Raw genomic sequence first — 17934 nt, 5'->3', positions numbered from 1 at the left:
CAGCACCTACAACCCTGAAACACGCGTTCAGGGCCACATAGAGCAGCTGTGGACAGACAAGAGCATGGAGCAGGACACTATCAACAGTCTCGAAAACATCAAAGTCAAACCTGCGCAATTACGGAATGAGCGAGTGCGGACCATCATTGAGTTCCTCTTCCGCAACAACGATGGTGTGTATCCAGGTGATCATTCACTGGTGTCGGTGGTCGACGTGTTGTGGAATTTGCGGTACTCCGACCTACCTCCCCCCGACGAGAAAGCTCTTCGCCGCATCGTCAACAAGATGGAGCGAGATGGTGACCTAGCCCAGAGCTTTTTCTCGTTCTTCGATGAGCATTCTCAGAACCATAATATCTCCATTCTGGTTGACTCGGCCTTCATTGGCTCTCTGGCCGATGCCTCAGGTGATCTTCGAGTGCTTGAAGCGAAGGAAGGCGTCAAGAGATACTTTCCGAACCCGTATTTCCCCCCCGGATTCGAGTTTGCGCGGCAAAATTCTCCTGTCCCGCGTTTGGACGAGGAGTCGAGCATATACGAACCTATCGTCGTTTCTGCTAATGGCGACGATCTTGAGGAAGTCGAGATCCTGCCTTATGCAATGCCTGTCATGACAGATGTCACGACAGCGACTGGCGGAACACCCAGCAAGGCTAAGAAGAGATCACTCCTTATAGAAAAGAAGTCAACTCCCGCCAAGCGTGCCAGGCTATCCACAAATACCGACATCAGTGCCAGAGTCTCTCCAGAAGGTCTGGACAGCCCATCATGGGCCAAATCACAAAGCCGAGATCAGGAGGCACGAGTCGCTCTAAGTGGCACAGATGCAAATGTTCAAAGTTTCGGCCACGATTACATGGGCAACATTGACCCTCTCTTGGAACAAGCTGCTCCGACACCCATCACGACCGCCCTGGACACGGGATCGAGCTTGCAGACGCCAAAGGTGAGAAAAAAGCCTGGGCCGAAACCTGGAAGCAAACGCAAGCCGAGGGAGAAGCCGATTGAAGTCGAGAGCTCGGAAAACGCCGCGGGTTTGACGACGCCTCGAAATGGAATAAGTAGTAAAAGCCATCCACGAGGCAGTCGGAGGACCAAGGGCGAGGCGCGGCCTACTGGAAGAGCTGTAGACTACTTTGCAGCATCGCGATCTGAGCAGGATGCCGCTCGCGAGTGGGTCCACAACCAGAACCTTCCGGATCAGATCATGAGTGCTCTTGAGCACTCGAACCAAGTAGTAGCTTTGGCCGATCTGGAGGATAACGATCTGGGTGACTTTGAGCGCTCAGTGGAGATTGTCCAGCACTGGGAACTCGGTGACAATCATTTGTCGACGACTAACGGAGACGGCTCTGCTCTCTCGGAGCACGTGTTCCTCAACCATGGCATGGCCACCTTACCGCAGCACTTCATGTTGGGAGAATTACGATGGCTCCCTGCTAATCAGCTAGACGAGAACATGCGGCCCTTCATGCACACCTTTCATGAGGTGCCAGGGCAATCCCTATACTCTTCAGAGACTCCTCTGCGGTCCGTTTCGGGTTCGGCCGTCAAACGTCTGCGGAAGAACTCACCCAGCTCGATCTCCACCACGCAAAGTCCACAGTCAACTCGCAAGGCCGTTCAACAGAGATCAAAAGTGCTGCCGCAGCGAGCCTCAAGGCCAACCGATTACAGAACGAGGATTCTGGCCTCATTACCGACTGCGCATCAAGGCCGCATCCACAAACGTCGGCTCTCCACCGACCGCATGGGTCTGCGTGGTGAGACTGACATCATTTCGGCCTTCATTATCTTCAAAATCCTTGGTGGTGGTGTCGACCGGACGTCGGACTACGGCATGGTGCTGAAGCTGTTCCCTGAACAGTCACTGTCTGGTCTGAGGAGACTCTGGGGTCGGGTGATCAAAGAACGCAAAGTCCACATTGCAGCATTATCGAAGATATTTCCCAAGGCATTCCTAGCAGCCTACAAGAAAGGGGAGCTCGCACCACTGGACTACGATCACTTTGACGATTACGACTGGCTTTCTCTGGTCAAATGGACCAGCCGGTTAAGGCTGTACGAAGATATCGATCTTCCAGCCGACCGGGCAGACTTTGATGATGAGTTTGATCTAGAGGAACCCGTTGATCAAATTCCCGACTGGAGAGAGATGTGGTTCTCTGTAACTTCCCTCTTTAGCCGAATTGATGCCAATGCTGGCAAGGCGGCATCCACGTTGGCAACAGCGCCACAGGTCTTCGACGATGAATTGATCCTCCGAGCACGTTCGTGGATTCGATCTTTGACGCGAACGCAGATTCGCGGGCCGGGCACGGCCGAGAGCATCCGAGCAAAACTTCTGGAACTCTGCCAGGGTGACGAGGACAGCACTAACCAGCTTCTCGAAGTCGTCGTCACTCAATTGACGGACGAGAAGTTCGCAACAAGAACGAAAGGCAAACGTGTGGGTCAGTCGATTCGCCTCAATGCCAACTTCTCCAAACATTTCGAGAGGAATGCACACGTCGACAAATTTGCCCAAGCAGTCGCGTTCAAGGAAAAGATGGATGCCGCATTCCGGGAGGGCAAGGAATTCAAGCTCTCATATGGCGCAGATGACGGCAGTAGCTTGGCAATGCTCAATCTCCAAGCGTACGGACGCGTTCATGTTCACCAAACCGACTTCCGCCACGTTCCTATGGGACATGAGCCTGGCAACTACGAAGGACGCAAGTTTCCCAAGAGTTATTACCACTTCACCATCACCATCACGCCATCCGAGACCTATCAGTACAATAATGCCATGGCCATCCTCGAGCAAGCGCGGCTGGCTGAAGTGCCGACAAAAGGGCCCAATGACGAGATCCCGGCTTGGGTCAACTTGTTTGGTAAAATTGACTATGCCCACTGGATCGAGTATCTGTGCTCCTTCGTCTTTGCGGCTGCAACCCGCGGACCTGTCACTGCGCAGAGCATGTGCCTCATTTTCAAGCCGACATTTGAGTTGTTCGAGGCGCAGCTGATCCTAGACTTTGTTGACCGTCTTGGCTTGCTCAAGAGGTTTACGGCCTCCAGCGAGGGTGCCACCATGGATGAATGGTGGTGGCTCGTCATCGGGTCGTTGTTAGATGAGCAGCAGAAAGCCAAAGGCATTGCAGCGGCGACAGCTGCCGCAAGTACCGCTGTGCCAAGCAGCAAGGTGTGACACCACAGTCTTGTCAAGCCCCTCCTGACTGGGTCAAGCCCTCCTGACTGGAATTCTGCCAATGCGAAATTTGTTGGTCGCTAGACATGACCTGGGCGGTGCTGAATGAATACTTCGCAGACTGGGGTCTGTAGTTGCACACTCGAATTTGTCGGATGAGTCGACGATGTCGCAACGTGTTGTAAAAGAAAAAAGAAAAAAGTGTCGTTCACTTGGACGCACCTATGTAGCATCCAAATCAGCACAATAATTGCAATTGAAATCATAATATCGTGAACTCATTAGTGGCTATAGGCTATTCTACTCCATCATCCGCTTCTACAGCTAGTATCCCGACATGATCTTGAACACCATGGCAGCCAATATGCACACCAATGTGGCAATGGCATAGTCCACCCATGGCGGCACTCCTGCGCTCGGGTCGATTGGCCGAATCGCTTGCCGCATCTGTGGCTGTTGGGGTGGTGGAAGAGGTATCGTCCGGGTTGGCGCGGGTGGATTTTGCCGGGCATGCGCTTGTGGTGCCGGACTTGAATTGCTGTCATTTGCGATGGGGGCAGTCTGCACGAAACCCTCGGCAAGCTGCGCGCTCTCCTCGTCAATAGCATCTGCTGAAGACGACCCGGTCTGGCCTGGCTGACTGCCCGACCCTGCCTTCGCAGCCGCCGCCGCCGCCTCCATTTCGTCGCGGAATCCCATTTTCAACTCTGCCGGTATCTCCACCTCTTTTCTACTCCCGGTGCCATCGCCACTGCCTGATCCGGACCCCGCGGCGGCGGCATCGAGCTCCTTCCACCGGGCCTCTGACTCGGCAAGGATGTCCTCGTTGGTCTTTGCGCACCCGGGGCACTGCCACCGCCTGCTCTCGGCAGCAAAGCGCAGGCGCACGGCCTCGCTCGAGTCGATGCCGCCAATCTGGCCCTTTGCGTCGCTCTCCATGAAGCTGCGCAGCGCGACGAGGGCGGTGCGCACGCCCCAGGCGGGCTGCCACGTCTCCTCGTGGTGGCCCGAGATGCTCAGGCAGATCTCGCGGTTCGGCTCGAAGCGGCCGCTGGGCGTGGTGAAGCGGAACGAGGGCGGGCGCAGGGGGTACGTCGGCGGGAGCACGATGCGGCCGTGGTAGATGCCCTGGGCAAAGTCGGACTGCGGGGGCCCGCGGAGGGTGAAATGCCACTCGAACAGGTCTGATTCGAGGGGCGTGGCGACGTAGTCGGGCGAGGGCGAGTTTGTGAGCTCGGCGGCTTCCTTGACTGTGGCGAGGAGGCGGGATTTCTGTTAGCTGGAAAGGGAACCGGGCTTTTCGCGCGGGTTAACTTGTTTGGGGGTGGTCATGAGAACGTACGGATGCGCCTTATCGTGGGCGACTTGGCATTGAATCTTGGGGCGCTCATGTTGGAGCTGGTTGCGCTGCTGAGGACAGGACAGCGGCTGGTGAAGAGGGGGCTTTCGAGGCTGAGAATGGGGGCTGGCTTCTGCGTGCTGTTATTTATACTATGGTTGTGGGAGCAGGCAACAGTGCTGGCGGTAGGTGGTAGTGATGCTGGTTTGGATGATGATGCCAGATGTGTCTGTTCGAGAGAGTGTGGTTGGGGATGGTGCGTAATGGGCGGCGTCTTGCCCGCAGATGGATGGGGGCGTTAGCGTTGCAGCGGCACTGGGGACACTACCAATTGACTTGGGGCGGGTGTGTGGGGCGCGGGAGCCGGCCGGTTCGGGTATGTGCGCTGAACCCTGCAGCCTGCACCCAGTACGCACGCTATAAATATACGCTACTTGCACAAGTAGCGTATATAAGCCAAGCCCAGCCGTACAGCATCGTGTCAAAGACGCACAAGGTACTTTGGATACGTGTTGTATGCTTGCTGCTTGCTGACAGTTCTAATCATCAGAGGGATCCTTGGGCAGCGAAGCTCATCAAGAGCCACCTCATAGAACAGATATCAATCATATTATGCGTACCATAAAGTTCTTGTGGCGCACGCCCCGATTTGAGGCAATGTTGTCCAGCCTCTAGACAAAATAATACTTCATACTATTGAGCGCTGCAATGCTGTTGTTCAACTCGATCTGTCCGTTGAATCAATTGTCCCTTACAGCTGTAGGAAATGATGCCTCGGGACATCGATGCCATTACCCGAGCAATGCGCAAAACAGGTCATCTAGCGGCAGGTGCAGCCCTGGCGGGTTCACGTCCAAGTCACAACGGGCTCACCAGCCAAGAGCAAGACACATATATTTTGAACGGCCTCTCTCAAAACACTGATGAACTTCCATTTCTACCACCCACCAGCAGTCGTGTTGGCCACCTCGGGTCAGCATCCATCGCAACCAAGCTAACATGTCGGCGTGGTCAACCCAGACCTACCTCCCTGCAATCGAGCCACGGGATTGTCCTTGCTGTGGCGAGACTTTCCCGTCTGGCGAGGAGAAGCTCAAGCACCAGAGAACCGTGGGCCACTTCCGATGCGCTATATGCCACAGGCAGTTCCTTGACGGCCCATCTGTCGTCCAGCACCAACTACGTGTAAGTGCCGTCGTATGGCCACGACCCAACCAAGAGCCCACGGCCACCACACTGACGCATCTGCACGAGCAAGGACCACAAGAAGGTTGAGAAAATTACATGCCCAGGCTGCTTGGTCGACTTCGCAAGCGCTGGTTCTTGGCTGGAACATGTCGAGCACAACCAGTGCAAGGTCATCTTTCCAGGAGACCTCGAAATCCGCCGTCAGCAATTGCAGGCTTTCCGCACCGCCCTAGCTGACAAGTCACCGGTCCGTGATCTCGCCATGCCATACCAGGCATCAGACACTTGGGCAGACTACGTGCCAGGCCCAGCCTACGACAATTTTGAGGTGCACCACGGGACGGCCGTCGAGCAGAATTACAAGGAACAGAGCAGTTTCCCGCGGCTACCTACGAACCAGTTCCGCGCAGGTGACTCCAAAGTGCTCGATCTGCTCTCGGGAGATGTTGACGTCTACACCGGCAAGGCTGCAAATGCCTGGAGCGGTGCCAAGTCGTTCTTTCCAAAGCGATCGTACAATGCAGTCCCTCCTCCAGCCGAACACACTCACGGAGTCGCTCTTTACACAAAGCCATGTGCGGCAGATGGGGATGCAGTGCTCTGCAAGGATCCATACGACCCAAGGTTCAACCCAGATGTGTTCAAGAACCCCATCTTGGACAAGTTCAAGTGTCCTCACCTAAGCTGCTCGTAAGTAGTTCCCAGACAACATTGGGCACCTACCTTCAGTGATCTTTGCTTAACAGGTTGTGCAGAACAAAGACCGACACGGCACAAGGGCTGATCAAGCATCTCAAAGGCCCCATTCATCGGGCTGAACCCGAGATCTGCCCTTCATGTGGTCGTTCATTTCCGGGGAAGACCGCCCTTCTGCGGCACATCGAAACAGCATATGTAAAGTGCTTCTGCAGGCAAACGGACAAATTCCGACAGGTTCTCTCCACCTTAACAGGAGGCATCTTGGACGCAAAGATCAACGTGAAAGACGAGAATGGCGACAAGCGAGAGATATCCATAGACGAGCTACGCGGCGACATGACGGAAATCGTTGTGGATGAAAGGGCAGCTGAGAACTTGCGCAACAAGAGCGCGCACGGCGGTGGGCTAGGTTTCTAGGAGGGATCTGAGCTCCAGAGCAGAGGCTCTAACGGATGGTGAGCGTGCTGAGGGGACGCAAACAAAGCGCAGTCAAATCCGTCTGTGCTTGCCAAGCCCGTGAGCAAGCTGTAGAAAAACAGTTCCAGCGACGCGCTTCGCATAAGTGAAAGCACGTGCGTATGACAGGAGTCTGGTTTCGGAACAGCTGGAGCCACGGTGTAGTTCCCATTAGCTGTAGCGTAGTGTGCATAAGATAGAGCCAGGACGATCACGGGAGACAGTCCGGCGATGGGTTGACTGTAGAGCGCATAGAGAGAGACACTATTGAGGCTGACCTAAGAATATTCCAGACCCAGTTGGATAAGTCAGGGACTATTAATTAGTGCCTGCACGTGGAAATGTCCCCTTGGGGACCCGCCCTGACTCCGGACGATCCGCCCCAGGCCCAGGGGTCGAGCCCCCTGAGGCGGCGTGACGCGGACAGAGCGCAGCACAGCCGACCCGCCTAAGCCTCACCTCACCCTCCATCTGTCATCTGCAGCTCCCCCGACTTGCTTGTTGTCCTCGACTAGAACCGCAACAACAACTTGGACACACTTCGACAAGTCTGTCCGGAACCTCGCAACGCCCGTCTCAGCCGACGCCAGCGACCGGCGACCAGCTGTCACAACACTAGAATCCCGTCCTGCCGCGACCACCTCGGTGCGCCGCCCGCCCTTCACACCCCTCAACCGTTACGTCGATCCTTGCCAGCGACGATGCAATCGACGTAGCGGATCGGCCCAAACTACAGTACCGACGACACTTGGGCAATTTCGACTCGATCAAAATCACGACCGCTCGCCCTTTTGGAATAATCGGCAGCTGAGCATATGGACTGCGCGTCTTCGCGGTCCTCAACACAACCCTCCAACATGGTGATGCGGTGGGCGCGTCGGCTCGAACGGTGTGCTTGCGGCTGCCTCACATATTTTCCACTCGCCTTCGTCTATGGCTTGACCACATGGGCTGTCTGGGTTGACTGCAGCATCGGCTCCCATGCTTCTCATACTCCTTGGATAGGTAAGTTGATCCTGTTCTGCAAGGGAGGGTGTGTGTACCTCGCTGGGAACGACACTTGCTAACTAGGGCTTTGTGAATCTTTAGGAACACAAACCTCTGCCGTAGCTCTTGTGCTCTATGGCATGCTCAACTGGTGCTACACCACAGCTGTTTTCACCGACCCGGGCGCCACGACAAACCATGCGGGCTACGCGACGCTTCCCACCACAGCGGCGCCCCAGGCCACTTCGTTCACAGTCAAGTCCAACGGCGAGATGCGCTTCTGTAAAAAGTGCCAGGCTCGCAAACCCGACCGCGCACACCACTGCTCGACTTGCCGCCGTTGTGTGCTCAAGATGGACCATCACTGCCCCTGGCTGGCTACCTGCATCGGCCTCCGGAACCACAAGGCCTTCCTGCTGTTTCTCATCTACACTACAATGTTCTGCCTCTTCACATTCGGCATATCCGGCACCTGGGTCTATGCTGAGCTCAACGAACAGACCCAGTACGAGGCTACGCTACTGCCGGTCAACTATATCCTCGCCGCAGTCATCTCTGGGATTATCGGTCTGGCAGTAGGCGCGTTCACTGTGTGGCACATCATGCTCGCCTCGCGCGGGCAGACCACTATTGAATGTCTCGAGAAGACCAGATACTTGAGCCCCCTGCGCAAGACCCTACAGAACCACTTTGAGTCGCAGCATAGCGGCCTGGGCGGCCAACAGCCTGGTTACGGGCAGCAGATAGTAGACATGCATGCCAATGCGCTCCCGGGCGTCACGCGGCCAGAGGAAGGCGAGACGTATCGCAGAAGCCACGAGCAGGCGATCCCTCCCCGGCAGATGTCGTACCAGGAGATGGAGCGTGACCGGGCTCGCCGGCGGTACGAGGAGTACATGGACGAGCAGGACTCGGAGAAGCTGCCCAACGCCTTTGACCTCGGTGTCAAGCGCAACTTGCTCCACCTGTTTGGACCCAAGCCATTGCTGTGGTTCTTCCCCATCATCAACACGACAGGAGACGGGTGGTCGTGGGAGGCCAGTCCCAAGTGGCTCGCTGCGCGGGAGCGCCTCTCGAACGAGCGCGCGGCGCAGAGGCAGCGTGAAGCTGCTGCTGGTTGGGGCGAACCTGTTGTGCCTGTCGTTCCTGAGCGACCGACCGGGGCCGGCAGGCATTACATCGGCCCGCCGTCCCCTTCGATGTCTTCCATGGGGCGTAAGATCCCCTCGAAAGCCGACCGGGTCCTGGGGCGTGATCCGAACCTCTATGCCGACACGCCGGGCTCGTCGGTGCAGATGCGCACGCTCAACTCGCGCGGCCGTAACCTGCAACCAGACGACGACCTCCTCAAGGACGACGAGGACGAAGACGACTACGACACGAGCAGTGACGAAGAGGCCGCGGCCGCGGCGACCGTGCGCAAGGCCGAGCACCAGGCCATGAACCTTGTCACGAACGGAGGGTGGGCCAAGAGCGGCGCGAGCGGGCTCCTGCGCAAGTCGTCTTCGAGGACGAGCACGCCGAGCCAGACCAAGAGTCCGGCGCCAAAGGTGGATGACGAGGAGGACCTGGACTAAAAGATGTAGCTTGCAGATATCTGCAGATAGCACATTGGTGTAATAAAATGAATATCGCGTTTGGCGGGTTACCGGACATTATCAACATGGCACTGTTGCAATTCTAGCAGAGGCGTTCGTAGTGGTCTTGCCGCCACGGAATCTCAAGCAATGGACGTGGTATGTCGGGATAGTACATGCAGCAGCCCCTCATCGACACGAAGTGGCCAATTCATCCTCTATAGATTCAGTTGTTGACGACAACGCACGGTGGTGGAAAGCGGTGTGGGGATTTTTTTTTCCCTCTCGTGCGTGCCCCCTCCTCGTTTTTGAGCGGAGAAAGGACGAAGCAGAACAGCGCTGTACAGCAACTAATCCATCGAATCACGAATCATCAGAGAACGCGTGCTAAGCACCCCAACTCAGCTCACAGGTCACTTCGAGACAAACCCGTGAAGCAAGGATCTAAGAAGAGACAACCAAGCATACGCCGTGCAAGCCAAAGGTGCTTCCTCGGTATAATTCCACACAGCCGTTATCATTTGTGTTATCCAAGCAATAAGGAGATCTCAAAGGCAGAAAAACACAAAAAGGAAACAAAAAACAAACAAAAATTACAAACCAGCAATCAAGCCATCAACAAACAGACACACAAACAAATCCATTGCACAGAGTCCTTTACCCACACAGGACAAATGCCTCCTCCTCCTTCAATCACCCCGGCCGAGCTCCGAGCGGCCCACCAGGCAGCGCAGGACAAAGTCCTCGCCCAGAGATCCAAACTCGTCTCTTCTGCTTCCTCCCCGGCAGCGGGCGCGGTCAGTTTCCCGCTCGACAACATCTCCGAGGGCACGTGGACGCTCTTCTCGCCCCAGCTCCTCTCGCACCTGCCGCCCTCGTGGTTCGAGGCCTACGACCAGGAGTGCGACGAGTGGGTCCTCGAGTTCTACGACACCGACTTCGCCAACGAGCTGTACCCGGGGAGCTTCCAGCCCGGGGAGCTGCTGGCCACGCTGCACGTCGGGGAGAGGCATGTGCGGTTCGAGCCCGTCCGGCGGCCCGCGGAGGTCGTTGCGGGGGAGGAAGATGGAGGTCTGGTAGAGCTGGTACAGACTTTCAAGCACGACGGTGCTGCTGCTCCTACTGCTGCTGTTGGCGTGGAGGATAGCAGCAGCAGCAACAGTAGACGCAAGGTCACCGCGAAGCTGCGCCTCTTGGGGGACGGGTTCCTGACGATTGCGGTGCCTCTGGGTGATCTTTTGCCTGGTAAGAAGGGCGACGGGGAGGACGGGGACAAGGAGGAGATTGTCACGCTGTACGGCACGTTTGAGGAGGACGGCGAGGATGAGTTTGAGTATGTTGCTGCTGGAGAGGGCGGTGACTGGTGAGGCGGGCTGCTAGTTGTGAACTTTTATTTTATATTTCCAGAAACTTATAAAAGACTTTTCAAACAGGAAGCTGATTTCAAATGTGGTGAGGCATGGAAAGCATCGATAATCTATATCAACAGGGAAACACCATGGGCCTCGTCATTGTTCTAGAAACCAAGGCTACGAGAACACAAAGTCCATGTGAAATCGACCTACTAAACCGCCTTGTTTCTGCAGTAAATCTCAACCTCGCTGTCATACAGCTCCTCTAGTTCCAACATCGGCCGCCGACTCTTATCACTGACACTCCAATTCAGCCATTGAGCTGTTTTTGTTCCAAGCAAGCAAACTCCAATGGCCACCGGGAAGCGCGCTCTCTCTTACACCAGTAGCCCATCCTGTATTTCTCGCATGCTTTTAAATAAATAAAAAACCAGCTCGAGTCAAACTAGCTTACGGCAGTATTTTGCAACGGAAGTGAATATTGAATCTTTTCGGGATGAGCTTTTTGGGGAAAGGAGAAAAACCGTTATACGACTCCACTCTGCCTGGTCGAAGCCGTGACGGACCACTCGGCGATGTCAGCGGCCCTTTTATTTTATTTTCAGAAAGCAGACAATCACTTTGCATGTGTCTCTGCTTACTTGGAGAGGAGATGACAAGAGGCATTCCCTTTAAGGTTTATATCATCGCCACCCACGGCGACATATCACGCCCAGCTCCCCCCAGCGATGGTTTTATTTGATACACTAGTAAAGGACATGTTTAACTTAAATAAACGTATATAAAGATCTATTCTTGGACGTGGATATCAGATGTCTTCCACTATTCTAAGCTCGTTGTGTGCGTGTGCAGGTGAGATCCTTGACTCGGGAGCGAACATCTGCCCTCGCCACCCGGTGCTTCGGGCTCAGCCTCCGGGGAGAAGCCTCCTACGACGAGAAGTTGTCTTGTGCGACGTGACAGACAGAGAGTCACACGCCCCCCGTTCTGACTGGCTGGCTTCTGAAAAGAGGACGAAAGCCTACGAGAAAGTGTCTTTGTGCGACGTGACAAGACAGGGAGGGTCCCACGCCCTAAACTGGCTGGGTTCCTGAAGAGGACGCGGGCATATGGGCCGCCTCTTTCGTCCTTCTTTCACCCAACAACATTTGCCTAACTCGACGAAGCAGCCGCCGCCGATGGGACGAGAAAGTCGCCCGGATGTCCATGTACATATCCCAGCCAGACATCGCGGAGTACGATCTGTGGAGATGTGGTGTAACCAGCACGGAGGAGGGGGCCAGGGCGGCGCAGGTTTTTTAGCTTGACGTTTGTAAGAACTCAACCAGCCCTGGGGTCTTCACCATTCGGGCTGACTTTCTTGTTTTCCCCCGCCGGGTCAAGCCGCAAGCGGGATGCATCGTCACGATAGACTATTGTGTTTGCAGCATTGCTCGGGATATCCCCGAGCAGCCTCGCGAGAAAAGAGGATAGACAGATCGTCAGCCCATAAGACGAGAAAGGACATTGTCGGCTCCGGGCAGCGGGCAGCAGCCAGCACACGGACGAACCAGCCCGCATGCGTAAGCCATCGGAGGGTCCGACCCGACTGACTGACTGTCTGTCTGTCTGTCTGTCTGTCTGTCTGTCTGTCTGTCTGTCTACATACATGCAATGCACGTTTGGTCCGAGACCTTACATCCAGTCCGCCTTTCACCAGTGGCCGCAGCCGATGCCCGGGCGCTACTTTGGGGCCACCCAGCCACCCAGCCACCCAGCGTTACCCTCCTCGGGCGCCGCGCCGGGGGGGGGGCAAAAATATCTCTCAGGGCGTTTTTGATGTTTTTGTTTTTGTTGTTGTTGTCGCTGGATCGTGGTGCGTGAGTGCGTGATACAAGCCGCCTGTCTGACAAGGCAACCATGCTGCGGCGGCTGCGCCCGTGAGGAGGCGTTGTCTGTGTTACACCACCGCAAGCAAAGCAGCAGTAGTAATTAATACTGTAGCTGCAAGCATCCGCATGGTAGTCCACTCCGTGCATGCAATTTATGCGAGCGCCTTTTGTCGACCCTACTCTGCGCGCGCGCGCCATGCAAAAGGCCCGAAGCAACAAAAGGCTAGGTAGGCTTATGGCGGCGGTGGGTTGAACTGCGTGTAAGCTGGACGCTGGCATGTTCCGCGAGACGTACGTACATGCGTGCAGCGGCTTTATGGATATGGATGGGTAAGAGAGTGAGAGAGAGAGAGAGAGCATGCATGCTTGCATATATGCGTGCATGGGGTGGTGGTGGTGGTGGTGGCGGCCGACCACGCCCTCGGGTCAGTCAGCCACAAGCAGCAGCAGCAGCAACCGCACGCGGAGCAGATGACAGTCGGTTTGGCCATGCCGTGCATTCCATGAGATGACCTGTCACCTCGGCAGCTGTCGGCCACGGTGAGTATTTTCGGAGTGTGGGGGTTCACCTTTGCCCATTCCTTCCTGGCATTGTCCCGGGTGTCTCATGGCCGCCGCCCGGCTTCGGCGGGCAGGCAGTCGGGTGGATCACGCGCGCTGAGGCACGACATTCGAGGCGTTCCCCAAGTCGTCGTCGTTCCCGAAATAGACGTGCCAGTTCGTGCCTCACGGCACCGCATCAAGCAGACGTGTCTCGTGCTGGCGACCGGGCGGCTCTGCTTTGGCTCGGCTCGGTATAGCTGCGCTACACAGGCTGGAACATCCAAGTCGCTACTATCCCAGGGTCGGTCTGATGCGGTCAAAGGAGGTCGACGACAGCTCGCACGCATATGCCCTGGGGTCGGACGGCTGGTGGTGGAAATATGAGCCGCATGACACTGCCACGAGGAGCAAGTGAGAAGCACCTCGGCCGTTGTACACAAGCCGGTGGGCGCTGTATGCAGAGTCGTGATGTTGTGCAAGGTGGCAGGCTGTGCTGACCTCGAGTTCATGGGCCGAGCCGGTTTGCAGTCACAGCCCCCAGGAAGTCATCTCCACGCCAAGTAGGTAAGTGAGGTAAGCAGGCAAGCCTGCAGCAAGCCATTTGCGGAGCTGTTGGCGCAGATGGGGGCAGACCCCAACCCAGTCGTGCGGGCAAGTGGGAAGAACCTGTTTTGGTGATGAATCAGAATCAGTGGCATCTGGTCGTTGACAGTTCAGGTACCTCCTCCTCTCACGAACTGCCTTGTTAAGCGCAGGGTTGCCGTGATCGACATAAGCCACCACCTCTCACCCGGCATGCGTGCACCCCTGATCCAGCCATCATGAGGGCCACTGGCGCAGCATCTCTGACAGCGGGAAGATGACGACGACGTCAGCTCCGATGCGCTGGCACACCGGCTTCAATGCGCATGGCCAGCAAAACGGTGGAGTTGCTCGCTCCATGCCGGCGATCATCTCCAAGGGCAAAGAATTCTAATCAAGCTGCATACGCCAAGTGACGGGTCGCAATTGGAGGTCACCCCAAGTGAGAGCACGCCATGCAAGTACCCGTCGCTTAGTCAAGTGGCTTGGGGGACAATCCTCGTAGGAGGAATGGTCACTGACTGAGTTCATGCCGATGCTAACCACTAATTATATCTGCGGATTTGCCGGCTGGAGCTCCGTCCAGGGCTTGCTGGGACATCATCTCCTGTGCCAGCAGGTGGTCCTCGTTGCAGAAGCTGGCACTAGGTTTACCTCAAGGTATGTACCAGGGCATCCCAACATCCAAGGGCGACCAAGACCAACTCCAGAGAGGCAGTGTATCGGACAGGGCCATGTTCTACTCAGAATGGTGTACGACGCATGTTGCTGTGTCTCTGAGCGGGTGGCCGGCCGACCAGCAAAGGCACCCGGGGGCACAACAACGACACTTGCGTCATTGTTGACCACATAGACAGCTGAGTGGTGCATCGAGCCGGCCGGCTGAGGAATCCCTGCGGCGAACGGTGCACGATGCATCAAAAAGTCGTGCTGCATGCTTGCCGCTGGCTGTGTTGGCTTGGGCCAGCTGCGGGCTGAGCATAGCCTGAACTGAACCACAGCCAGCCAGACAGACAGACTGTGCAGAGGACCCTTGCTTGCAACGATGAGAGCTTGGAGAGCTCCAAGAAGCTCCAAGAACCCCCAAACTCCAAATCCCAATCTCCAACCTGCGCGCCCCATACGCTCGTGCAACGCACGAATATGTGCATGATGTGTAGCAGTGCGCCGGCGGCGAGCTCCGAGCAATTGGCAAACCAGAAGACGGGCCCATGCCGCCATAACCGTAGGACAGCGCGCACAAAAGGCTGTATCATTGTGGGACACGGCATTGCAGCTGGGGCAGGGTTTGCTGCGCAGCGCGGGGACTTGCAGCAACCTGAGCATGGGCTGCGTGTGTACAACCATGGTAGTGTATACATCCTGGGCGACGTCGAGCAACTTGGCGCCTCCTCCTCGCAGGTGAGATGCGTCCCTGCAAAGTGCCTGCAGCTGCATCTATGACAGGCCCGCGTCCGAGTGCTCACGTGGGCCAGTCCATGTGACGATGGTGTTCGCATGTCCCTGGTCGGGCGGGCGCATGCAACGGACCGTGCTGGGTCGCATCAGGGGCTTCTTTGTCCATCGTGGGTGTGCTCTTGCAACTTGATGCGGAAAAAGAGGAGGCTGGATCAATTGGTCCGTGGACACACCCGTTGTCCCCGTTCAGCACTCGACAGCTGAGTCGTGTATCTACAGCAAGAACCCGCCTGGCCGTGGGCACTACTCTTAATACTTGGCAGTTTCGAGCGAGTCGCGCATGAGCTCTGTCGCTCGTCGCAATCGTGCATGCTGGGCTGGCGAGTCAGACGCAGTTGGCAGTCGTGACACTCAAACCGTCTTGCGGCGCTCACGGAGGCGTGGGGCGCGTTGATAGCATAAGGGTCTAATGCCTTGCCCACATCGCAGAGCTTGGTTTCCTGGGCAATCCATAGGGCGTTTGTCGGAAAGGACCCTTTTGTCGCGCCTGCGCGGGTGATATCCCCCGCCCGGAGGCTTGCATGCTTCTGCTTGATTGTCGCTGGACGGCGAAGGAAGTGGGTGAATGCCAGGCCGGTGCACCAGCTCCCTAGTGCGGGGACCAACGGACACGAACTCGATGAAGGACGGGCGTTGCGTTCCACAGCGTACAGACGGATCTGGATACGAAGTGCTAAATTTACTCGTCAGTCCCCGCAGTGATAGTGTGTCCATGGCGCTGCCAGGGTCTGCCTTCCAGAAGACCGGCTGAAGCCCTGTTCTACTCCAGCCAGATCCTGGCCACAAATACTCGGCGTTCATGAGGGACTGCCTCGGGTAATTCTGCCTGGCGGAAACATGTTTGTTTTGTTTCCTAGCTAGTGCAAGCACCAGAGCCATGCGCGGGATCGTCGTGTTCATGCGATCATGACAGGCACGCCATGCGGTCAAGCATGGGGTCATTACACTCAGAATACCTGCCGCCGTCCTCTGATCTGCCGCTTACCTGAGCAGCAACACTGCAATCGCCCGAAATCGAAAGTCTGCTTCCAGCCCTTATCCACGTATCTCGAATGCACTCTGGCATGCGGCCCTCGTCATGACACTGCATTGGAGGAGTGAACCAGGATACAGAGATCTCACGTCCAAAGCATGAAACGGAGTGAGCCAGGGTTGTGCATTGCGCAGGCACATGCCCTTTTTGTGGTGGAGGTCCGCTTTCATTGGTCGTGTCTGGAGGGTGTGCCCAATAAGAATACACCGCATGCAGGCTGGTCCAGCATTTGTGCCCAATACGCTTCTGGCTGGGGGGCGTGACGATTGCTCGGCTAGCAAATCCCATCTGGTCCAACAACGATTTGTTTGAAAATGGGGCCTGTTCGCCCAGAAAGACGCAGTCTTGTTTCGATCTGCCCAGTCGGATAGGGATCGACGCACCAGTTCTCATGTCAAGGCAGTGTGGTGCTACCCAGGAATGAGGCTCGCGATCATTGACTTCGTGGGTTTGCATGATGGCAAACGTCGTGACAGCCAGTAGATGTGGTCGCGAGCAAGCACAGGAAAGCACAGGGGTAGCGTTCTCGTGACTTCTTCTACCACCCCCGTCATGCGGTTGGCACATGCGGCGCGACAGCATCTCTTCACCGCAGCTGCATGCCATAGGATGGCTGGTCATGGAGCGCAGCGGCGCGCAAATGTAGGGTCTGAGATCCTTCGACCTCAGCAGGCCACCTTCTGCGAGTGTACCAAGTTTTGACACAAGGCTTTGGAGGGTGCTATTGGAAAGGCGGCGTCAGCAGCTGTCAACCCCGGACAGCGTGAAACACCCGACTTCACTTACGACCTTCGACAGATGCCGAGAAGCGTGTGCTTATAGGCCGATCCCAATTCCGTTCAAACGTTCCGCGCGTCTTCTTGATTCGCGGCTGCGCAGCAATGGCTTTGCCCAGGCACGGAGAAGTCACTGGGTCCCCGCTAGGTCGACGCTATCTGCAGCGCCACTTGAGATGGGCAGCCTGTAAATCTGCGATGATAGGTGATGTCAACCCGGGGTTCTACAGCCCTGTAAACGTGCAGCGCTTCGTTGTCGTGTTCCAAGGTTACTTACGTACTCCGTAGTGCATTCTTTGACCAGGGTGTGCTGGGCAGTGTGCCCGTCTATCTACGACGGGCGGGGTTGTGGTGTCACACTAGCTTGATCCTGACAATCGTCAACTGAACACGATGCATCCACCCAGGTGCTCCCAAGTACGCTATGCTCGTGCAATCAAGGGCGTGATGCAAAAAAGTGCGATGGAGTTGGCTCGTCCACTTGTGCGATGTGGCAAGCGGGCTGGCTGCTGGATGCAGCTTAGAAGGCACAACCATCAACCCGCGGCAGACGCAAACGGGTGTGTGTGCCAGGCACAATGCCTGGCTGCACCTTCCTTCAGCGCCCATCGGCATCCGTCTGGTCGTCCTTGGCTCGCATTGGCCTCCAGCCCCCTGTTGTCCAGATCTGTACATTTCGGGTGCAGCATCGGGATACCACCTGCCTTCTGCTCGGCGTCGTCCGTCTGATTTACGCGGGGATTCATATCAATCGCGCTGGCCCTCATACCCCGTGGCAGCTGGGCGGCCCACGACTGATGACGCCCCAGTGACGACCACCAGTAGTGGGCTGCCCGAGACCACGCGTCTTCGAGCAGTCCAGCCCCGCCAGCATATCGACAGT

The 17934-nt window shown here is 56.5% G+C and overlaps 6 protein-coding genes across 6 annotated transcripts; 4 read left to right on the top strand and 2 right to left on the bottom strand.

The window, feature by feature from the left end:
- The first annotated feature begins 480 nt into the window (after nucleotides 1–480).
- Nucleotides 481–3452, top strand: B0I36DRAFT_321356 (uncharacterized protein). The gene has a single exon (XM_046153689.1). It carries the CDS (start codon nucleotides 602–604, stop codon nucleotides 3188–3190), a length of 2589 nt encoding a protein of 862 aa, XP_046014232.1. The 5' UTR covers nucleotides 481–601; the 3' UTR covers nucleotides 3191–3452.
- B0I36DRAFT_266549 (ubiquitin-conjugating enzyme/RWD-like protein) lies at nucleotides 3447–4858 on the bottom strand. The gene is made up of 2 exons (XM_046151214.1): nucleotides 4533–4858; nucleotides 3447–4440 (listed from the first exon to the last, which is right to left on the bottom strand). Exons 1-2 carry the CDS (start codon nucleotides 4579–4581, stop codon nucleotides 3515–3517), a joined length of 975 nt encoding a protein of 324 aa, XP_046014231.1. The 5' UTR covers nucleotides 4582–4858; the 3' UTR covers nucleotides 3447–3514.
- Nucleotides 4859–5528: 670 nt separating this feature from the next.
- Nucleotides 5529–7113, top strand: B0I36DRAFT_408024 (uncharacterized protein; the record flags this gene model as incomplete). Its single annotated transcript, XM_046161857.1, has 3 exons — nucleotides 5529–5714; nucleotides 5788–6407; nucleotides 6629–7113. The coding sequence occupies 3 exons, from the start codon at nucleotides 5529–5531 to the stop codon at nucleotides 6831–6833; spliced, it is 1011 nt and encodes a 336-aa protein (XP_046014230.1). The 3' UTR covers nucleotides 6834–7113.
- Nucleotides 7114–7729: 616 nt separating this feature from the next.
- B0I36DRAFT_362070 (DHHC zinc finger domain-containing protein) lies at nucleotides 7730–9436 on the top strand (the record flags this gene model as incomplete). The annotated part of the gene is made up of 2 exons (XM_046158590.1): nucleotides 7730–7877; nucleotides 7962–9436. 2 exons carry the CDS (start codon nucleotides 7730–7732, stop codon nucleotides 9434–9436), a joined length of 1623 nt encoding a protein of 540 aa, XP_046014229.1.
- Nucleotides 9437–9773: 337 nt separating this feature from the next.
- On the top strand, nucleotides 9774–10872 carry B0I36DRAFT_108536 (uncharacterized protein). Its single transcript, XM_046147846.1, has one exon. It carries the CDS (start codon nucleotides 10111–10113, stop codon nucleotides 10801–10803), a length of 693 nt encoding a protein of 230 aa, XP_046014228.1. The 5' UTR covers nucleotides 9774–10110; the 3' UTR covers nucleotides 10804–10872.
- A 1534-nt stretch (nucleotides 10873–12406) lies between these two features.
- On the bottom strand, nucleotides 12407–13093 carry B0I36DRAFT_321348 (uncharacterized protein; the record flags this gene model as incomplete). Its single annotated transcript, XM_046153688.1, has 1 exon — nucleotides 12407–13093. A coding segment is annotated over exon 1 (533 nt), but the record flags the coding sequence as incomplete, so codon positions are not given.
- Nucleotides 13094–17934: the final 4841 nt, after the last annotated feature.

The sequence above is a fragment of the Microdochium trichocladiopsis genome (genome assembly GCF_020744255.1).
Source record: "Microdochium trichocladiopsis strain MPI-CAGE-CH-0230 chromosome Unknown B0I36scaffold_4, whole genome shotgun sequence".
In the NCBI taxonomy this organism is placed as follows: domain Eukaryota; kingdom Fungi; phylum Ascomycota; class Sordariomycetes; order Xylariales; family Microdochiaceae; genus Microdochium; species Microdochium trichocladiopsis.
The sequence above is the reverse complement of the archived record's forward strand: the minus strand, read 5'-3'. Positions and strand labels throughout refer to the sequence as shown.